We start from the raw sequence: 8,695 nt of genomic DNA on the forward strand, positions 1-8,695 counted from the left end.
ACAGTCCCGACCTGTGTTCTTTTTTTTTTTCTGGCGGATCGTCGTGTACGAGTTGAGGGGGGAGAGGAGCATTATTTTAAATCGCCGATATCTTAGGTACCCGCCGCGGTGGCTCACTGGTTAGGGCTCTCGACTACTGACCCATAGTTCCCGGGTTCGAACCTGACCGCGGCGGCTGCGTTTTTATGTAGGAAAAACGCTAAGGCGCCCGTGTGCTGTGCGATGTCAGTGCACGTTAAGGATCCCCAGGTGGTCGAAATTATTCCGGAGCCCTCCACTACGGCACCTCTTCTTCCTTTCTTCTTTCACTCCCTCCCCTATCCCTTTCCTTACGGCGCGGTTCAGGTGTCCAACGATATATGAGACAGATACTGCGCCATTTCCTTTCCACCAAAACCAATTATATATATCTTAGGTGTTAACGTGGGATACTACTCCCCGTTATAAGCATGAAACATCTTCACTATGACGACGTCAGGGAACCGCTTCGTGCCCTTCCTGTTCCTGAGCAATCTTTCACCTCCCCCAACTACGGATTCCCCGCCGCATCCACTGAAATAAGCTCATCACCCGTGCCCGTTTTTCCCCTGCACTGTCACCGGTCCCTGTGCTCATCTGGAGCATTCCCTGCTCTGCTCTCTTCCTATTCAATATCCCACTGCCCATACCATTCTCGCCCAACGTGGCGGGTTTGGCTAACCTCGGGCCAGCTTGCTTTGGTGACCCTGACGCAAGATATCCTCTGCGCTGATTGCTGCGCCGCAGTAGAGTTGTTTCTGTCTCTATCTCTTACTCTTTGATATTGTTTTCGTAGAAAATTTTGGGAAACTGCGTAGCAATAAACAAAATGGTGAGACTGAAACTACCACACCCCACTGTATGAGGGGGGCAGCTCTACTTCGCACTCATTTGGGGGTGCAAGGATGCGAGTTATATATATATATATATATATATATATATATATATATATATATATATATATATATATATATATATATATATATATATATATATATATATATATATATATATATATATACACACGGAAACGTACCCGTAAGACGCAATTTTTTTTACAGCGTGGAGTACCATAAGTAAAAAGGAGTGCTTTTATTTGTGTAAAACTTTGCACTGTGGTGCACGCGTGAAATGTCAGATGAATTTGTACTTAGTACACGAATACTGTGCATATATTAGCGGTGCTCGAACGTGAGCGCCATGTGTGGCAGGACGGAGAGGGTCGAAGGCACCACCCCGCGGGCGCACATCCGTTCGGCGAAGTGTGCAGTGCCCACTGGCAGTGATAGTCGACCATTCGCCGTCGTTATCGGCACGCTCCACAGTGCAGTTGTCACACGTTCGTCTGAACGGAGGTATAGGCATAAGTCCGCTTTGCCACTGAAGAAGCAACGCTGCTTGATGCAAGTTCCGATGAAGAGGCTGCAGTTCCTGCAAAGGGGTGCAAACAATAGGTACGGCTGTCACGTCTTGTCCGCGCGAACTCAATAACGATTATTAGGAGAGGGAGTGAGTTGGAGGAACTGTGATGTTGCCCTTGACGCTACAGATTATGGCCAGCCACTTAGCACTGACGTGAACTGAAAGGCATGGACTTAAAGGCGTACACTTAAATATGCCAGTGATGATCAAAATAATGGCGGGGTTTTCGCATGTTCATGAAAACCGAAGGCCTTCCCGACAGTCTCAATACACATATGCAAATGGTGGAAACGTAACCCACTGCAATGAACGTTTCCTCTTGCCTAGACAAAGCCCAGCGTGCATTATAAGGGCTTCGCAGCCTCTGTTAAGAGTAAGGAGCCCATTGAAGGCGCGACAGAAGCTCCTCTCGTAATTAATTAATTAATTGACTGATATTTATTTCAGACAGACTAGGTCCGAGGTGACGGGACAAAAGGGAAATGACTTTTACCTGACCATGCAGGCCCCGCCAACCATACATTGTTCAGCAGGATGACATAATAGTACAGTTTGCAATACGACATATACAATTTATGCAAGCCGCGACTGCGGCAGTGGCGCCACTAGCGCGACGAAACAGCCGGGCAGCAACTCTGTCATGCAAACATGGAGGAAACATAAGCTCCGTCTTAAGGGTATATGACGCGATAACGTTAATGGGTCAATGCCCATATATGCGGAATTTGTCATTTTAGACCTTGCATTCGTAGACCCATGAGAGTCCTCGGACGACTTCTGGCGCAGTGGTGCAGCGGTTAAGCGATGCGCCACTGCCATGCGATGGCAGGTGCTGCCACCGGTGGGGCTGTGCTCTGCGACCCAGATTGCTCTTCCCGAGCCACCTCTCGCGACCAATCATCAGTTTAACTGCCACCTACCACGGCGGTCAATTTTCTCACAATGCGGTGGGCATGCAGGTTGTGATTGCGCCACGAGGTCGCGCGACCTAAGTGGCCCACCTAGGTGGCTTATCCGGGGATTTTGCTCACAACGCAGACGGTGACGCCTGATTTCCTGCAGAACGGGAGACTTAACGCTGTCGTCCACCCCTTTCCTCTGTGAAAAGGTTAATGTCCGGAAAGAACCTGGGTTTGTATTGGCGATAGAGCGAGGAGTAAAAGAAAAGGACCAGGCGAGCAGCGACAGTCGCGAGCTCCTACTGAAAGCGACAGTGCCTGGCGCGAGTGGGATTTAGCTAGCTCACCTCTTTTGGCCGCTGCCGGGCGACGCCTTCGTGTTCCCATGAGGCAGTCAAGCGAAGCGTCCAGGGCGTAGGCCAGCACGCACCAGATGAAGCCCGCCAGGGCTACCAGCTGGAAGGTGGAGGCGCCGCCCAGCCATTCGAAGCCTGCGCCACCAACCATGCCACCCAGGGCGGTTCCTGCGTATGCGTTCACGTCGAGTTGTAAAGATGATGTAAAGATGGGGCAATAGTGCATCTAGCTAACGGTTATACGCATGTGTTGTTTCATAGCGACTATAGTCGGATGGAACTCAAGAACGAAGCGGCTTTTCCCCGTCAAAGGACTCCCAGCCAATGGCGTAGGCCGACTCTCAAGACCCTGCAAGCTTGGAGGGAGGGCACTATCTCCGGCCATGGAGGGAGGGGACAATCGTCTTTCATATCCAAACCACCCCGAACAATATCAACCGCACAAAAGGAAACCTGCCTCCAGTATATACCCAGGGACTCTTCAACTCAATGGAAAAAAGTCGCCATTCAGCACCTCCCTGCAGTGCGCCAGCGTGACTAACAGCCTAAACCCCCTCCCCCTCCCCCGCGCCTTTCGCGACACAGCTGTCGTTCTTTTCACCCCCTCTCCTCTCCTCCATACATAAAAGACGCTAGCTACTGCCCTCAGTCACCCCTGATGAAGGAGTCGAGTCGGCTTCGAAACGTTGGGTTAAAGTTAAAATTTTTGGTTGGAGGTGTGCAGTCTATTATAAGGCTAGCGCAAGGCAGGGCTTACTGAAGAGCAACGGGAGAGGCATTTGTCTTCCCGTGGTTTACCTTGGCCGACGATCATGACAATGCCAATGACTACGATGATGATGATGATGAAGTTGTAAGAGAGAGGGCTCGCGCGCATCGCTGGTGTGCAAGTAAGATCAGAATAAGATTGAAAATGTGGCATCACTACTCATGCGTACGAAGCATATGGAAGTGCACGTAGCAGCTCGCCTACGTATTTGCGCTCGCAGGCTCCTCTCACCGATGCCTTCGAAGAATCCCATTACAAGACCCATGGTAGTCGCCTCGGTTCCAGGTGGCGCCACCTCCTCGGCGTACGATGGAATGGCGGTGAAGAAGGCGCCAAGTGCCAAGCCCAGCAAAAGCTCCACGGCAAGGGTCACCCAAGGATCCACAATGATAGAGTACAGAGCAAAAGAGGCCGCCATCGAAATCAGTGCAGCGCGCAGCACGAACACATGGCCCGCCTTGCCGATGGCCCATCCAGCACACACAAACACCGGCAGCTCAGCGAAGCTGCGCACTGCCACTGAAGCGCCCATCAGTCCCGACGAAGCACCGAGGTGGTCCAGGTACCAGAAGTGGTACTGCCACACGATGCCCACGAACACGCCGCCGATGGTTGCGTCCAGGAGCAGGAACCATACACGGCTGTCTTTGTAAACGAGCCGGAACACGTCTTTGGCAATGTTTTCGGTGCTCTTGCTTTTTCTGATGTCGCAGAAGAAGATGCACACTGTATCCAGAAACATCAGCGCCGTGGCAAGGTAGAAGCCGGCTGAATAGTCAGTGGCACTCGGCAAATTACCGTTGGCTTTCTTAAGGACATCGATAAGGTATCCGCTTCCAGCGGCGAATATACCCCAGCCGACCGTGCCCCAGAGTCGGTGCAGGCCAAACCGCGTCTTCGAGTCGGCGCCTTCGCTTTCGAGGAGCTCGAAGCACCCAGTGTCTGTCAGAGAGTTGGCGCAGCCGATAGCTGCGTAGTTGACCGTCACGAAGACGCAGTATAACCAGAACACCGCTGTGATGAGGACAGATTGAGAACCAGGTTCCGCACTTTGGTGACAGAGTATGCGGCAGGGTCCGGAGGTATTTTCGACTTCTTTCGGAAAGCTTAAGGTTAGGTTCATTTCACTGACTTCTGCGAAAATGTCTACACTCTGGCCTAGCGGGCGCCTTAAGGACTCGTTAACGCAGAACAAGTTGCATGGCACCGCCATCTCGGTTGGCCACGTTAAGTTTAGCTCATCCAGAGGTATGACGCGAGATCTACCAAGCATTTGTTCTGGGTCTACCGGAACCGATAAATTGAGGGAACGCTCGTGTGGTGTCAGCCTTTGAGAGACGACGGGCAGAAAATTTATTGCGGCGAACGTAGCCGTTATGCAGAGTAGGAAGGAGAATATGACGACCTTGATCTTTTTGGAGTGGTCCACGATTGCGCCGAAGATGGGCTTCGAGGCGGCGGAGAAGAAGGGCGCCACGGTGTAGATAAGGCCCACTTCAACTGCTGATACCCCACGGTCTTTGATCAGGACGCCGATAAAGGGCAAGAATCCAGAAAGGGCTGCAAGCAGACAAAGAAAGGGCGTGGTAAGGAAATAGGGCGGCGTCTGTGTATGCAGGTTTCTCAGTTTGCAGATAAAAGCTCTGTTTTGCCTACAGCACGAGTTTTCAGTGCTTTTCCGCGCCTTCTCACCAATACATTGATGTGCCCGGCAGCCATAAAACATTTTGGCCCCTCCTTTAGCGACAGCTGCCCGCACTGTAGAGCGGTGTCTCCTGACACCCATCACATGGTGTGGGCCTGCCCCTCCCAACCCGGCTATTCCCCCCGTTCCCAACCCGGGAGGACTGGGAGCTAGGTGACCTTGCTCGGCTTCCACGACTTACAGGCCCAACAAGCCTTAGTCGGGCGCTCCCGGGCGGCTGCCACCGCCACTGGGGTCCCAAGCTAGGGACCTCCACTTAGTGTTTGTAAGGACCGGTCCCTTGTATAGCCAATAAATGTTTTCACCACCACCACCACCCCGTGCCTCTGGTAGAACTCCAATGTGCCGCGCTCACCACCAGGCAAATTCACTGCTATACTGTGCATCGCTTGATAGGTTAGGACATTCGTCCGTAAAATCCTCTGGCTGGACCCCGCTGAAGCTGGGTTCAGAGGCGGCTGTAGTCACTGTCTACAACCATTTATTATTGTCTTAGATGACAGCCTCCTTGTCCAACTTCGGTTCATGATTGCGCTGTTAGCCCACCTGAAATCCTGCAGGCCTTTCCTGACGAGGTTATTTCGTGGCCAGGCCATGTATCAAATGTGACCTAGCACCAAGATAGTCTATCCCACTCTCGCACATCTATTCAATTTGCTCTGCTGGCTTAATGAAGGCTTTATGCAGCCTACTCAACCACGCGTATTCCTGCACTTTGACGTCGTCGTACATTCCCCCCCCCCCCCCCCCCCTTCCTTTTCACACCACTCTGCTCTTTTTTTCCAGCTCCTCACTGTTTACATGCATATGCAGTCCAAGACCATGGGATGGCTTAGTTTTGTTAGTAAAGTGCGACATCTCGTACGCATGACTTTACAAGTCTGACTACCCGCATTCTCTGTTTGATATATCTATATGTTTTTGCGCAGCCGGAAAGGGTCTAAGGTAACGTACGACAAATCAATGACGACTGGCGGTTTGCGCAGGCACTGTCGATAGGAGTGTAGTCTATGTCGGCAGTTGCAATCCTCTATAGTTCTGTTGTCCATTGTTGCTACCCTTTTCTGTCGCCTGCTTGTTTTCTGTGCTTTCCCACTCTACGAACTCCTACTTTTTTTGCGACACGCGGAAATAAACACACAGAAACAAGGTTTTATCGTCACCAAAGTTAATCAAGTGAAAATCGGCAAGTCTTTCGATGGCGAACCATGCGCAACAAGTTGAGGCTGTAGTGCAAAAGTATGTAGTGAAATAACAATCCACATATAAGCGAACATTATAATAATTAAAAAAAAAATTGTGTATGACACAGTAGCGTTTTTTATTGCATTGTAACGTTACAATAATGCTAGTAGTTTACAAATAACATTGTACATTGCACCAATTTCTTCACTGATCGATACCCCAAAATTATTAGTTCATCATTAAAGGTAAACATTCTAATCCTGATATATAGACGCTATTATAATGTCATTAAATAAATACTTTTTATGTTGTTCATAAGCATTAGTGAAACGTTCAAAATTGCCATTTGTGTTAATATAGTCTTCTAAATGTTATTGTTTTATTCATAACTATTAAAACATTACAGATACATCTCCAGCACTAGATACCACAACCTTTCTCACAGTTCTTATAGCAAAGATGTTTTTCAACAAGCAGTACTTTGCAACTAATTCTATTGCGCCTGCCATGATTGCACGCAGAGTCCAATTATTAAGTTAGAAAGCTTGCTTCTTACCCATTCGCCACTATCACTCATGGGACACCCATCAGTAATGGCTATACAAGCTTGACTGCACGTGGAGCTTCGTTGTTGGTCCTTGTTATGTGTTAAGTTCTATTAAGTTGTGTACCTTCATGAAAATAGAGCAGCGCGTAACAAAACAGGACACAAGGGAGAGACACGTAACGACACGAGCGCTAACTATCAACTGTTTATTTCTTGCTGTCGCTACGTATAAATACATGAGCCACAACTCGTTGATAAACAGTTGATAGTTAGCGCTCGTGTCGTTACGTGTCTCTCCCTTGTGTCCTGTTTTGTTACGCGCTGCTCTATTTTCATGGATCACCAACTCGCCCAACAAGCAACACTTCTGTGTACCTTCCATAGGTACCTTAACAACGGGCGAGCTTGCATGCTCGTGCAGATGTGCTTGACCATTTTCGTAAATGTTACTTCAAAGCTTACTTGTAACATTACAGTAACGTAAGAAACAACAGACATTAGCAACCTTTAGCTGACGTTTGACCAAAACAAAGATGTAAAAGAATCATTGTTGTGGTGCTTCGGTGCCACCTGGGAACTGACACATTACCGTCATAGCTGCGTCCTGCGTTGCTTCGACAAAAACGTTTTCTGTTCATTTTCATCACCGCTTGGCTATCACTGCTCAAGAAGGCGAATGAGCAGTCTAAGGTACATGACCGTGAACAACTCTGAGTGCGGTGTCTCACCAAATTTTGCATAAGTAAACCGCGGCACATTTTGAGAGCTTGTTTTTGACCTACTTCTCAAGTGCTATCGTCATCCGTTGTTACTGCAAGTTTAACGGCCTCCTGTCTGCGACAGCAGGTATTCCTGGCCGCAAAAGAAAGCTGCGGTCGTCCCACTAGCGAATGGCGAGATATCCTCTACTTACACATAAACGCTAGACGACGCGACTGGTGTCGCGGCGGATGTGAAAACTTTAGTACCTCACAGAAAGGAGCCGAAAACGTCACGAAATCAAGCGTAAAGCAACTCACAAAGCGGCGTCCGAGATACTCACCACCATAGTAAAAAAAGTAGTGCGCCTTCATGGGGAACTCCTTCAGGTTGACGGTAACCATCGTGAGAAGAACCCTTTCGACGTCAAGATGAAGGCGCGTCCAGGTCAGATGAAGGTTCACTCACTGCAGTTGTTACTTCGTTGTATTCCACTTTCTTTCTTCTCTATCTTTTACCTACGCTCTCGAAGCCATCATTTCACGCTAAATTTGGTACCTGCAGGAGTCGTCGTCGTTGGGCATCGCGTGATCTTGGGATAGTGAAGGCCGTGGCGACGTCTTCGGTGGCGCAGCGGTCCAGATAAAGCGGCCGTCACAGGTCGACGCGTCCGGCTGAAGATCCATCTCGAAGCGAAAGGGCGAAGAAATCGGAGTTGAGACGCCAGACTTGAGAAGAAGACGTTGCTTTAGTCGTCCTTCGTCTCCTTGCACTTGGCTCACTCCCGTCACCGTCCGGCTTTCGCGCCACCGTACTTTTCTTATCGCGCTGTCTACTAACTCGTCCGTGCTGCTGCTTCTTCTGCTGCTGTTCCTGCCGCTGCCTCAAGCGCGCGCGAGAGTGCCGTTATCTGTCAAGTCCGCCGTCTCCAGTTGTTCCACTGTTTGCTTGCCCGCATTCCTCTTTTTTTTTTCTCGCTCTCTCTTTCGCCCCCTCCCGCCCTCTGCCAAGACACTCGGCTCCTGCGCCGAAGCTCCTTAGGCAGTTGCCTAACACTCTAGACGGTGCAGCGAGCGAAAGCCCCCTCTGATTCAC

At 49.8% G+C, this 8,695-nt stretch overlaps 1 protein-coding gene across 1 annotated transcript; it reads right to left on the reverse strand.

Moving 5' to 3' along the window:
* Nucleotides 1–1,095: 1,095 nt before the first annotated feature.
* On the reverse strand, nucleotides 1,096–8,695 carry LOC144093511 (major facilitator superfamily domain-containing protein 6-like). Its single transcript, XM_077626974.1, has 4 exons — nucleotides 7,944–8,695; nucleotides 3,696–5,024; nucleotides 2,687–2,863; nucleotides 1,096–1,449 (listed from the first exon to the last, which is right to left on the reverse strand). The coding sequence occupies exons 1-4, from the start codon at nucleotides 8,002–8,004 to the stop codon at nucleotides 1,352–1,354; spliced, it is 1,665 nt and encodes a 554-aa protein (XP_077483100.1). The 5' UTR covers nucleotides 8,005–8,695; the 3' UTR covers nucleotides 1,096–1,351.

Source organism: Amblyomma americanum, chromosome 6 (assembly GCF_052857255.1).
Source record: "Amblyomma americanum isolate KBUSLIRL-KWMA chromosome 6, ASM5285725v1, whole genome shotgun sequence".
NCBI lineage: Eukaryota > Metazoa > Arthropoda > Arachnida > Ixodida > Ixodidae > Amblyomma > Amblyomma americanum.

Coding starts and splice junctions, on each gene's coding strand:
- LOC144093511 (XM_077626974.1), bottom strand. CDS start 8,004: ATGGTTACCGTCAACCTGAAGGAGTTCCCCATGAAGGCGCACTACTTT. Junction 5,025..7,943: donor CTACTTTTTTTACTATGGTG/GTGAGTATCTCG, acceptor GTCTGCTTGCAG/CCCTTTCTGGATTCTTGCCC. Junction 2,864..3,695: donor GGGATTCTTCGAAGGCATCG/GTGAGAGGAGCC, acceptor ACGCATACGCAG/GAACCGCCCTGGGTGGCATG.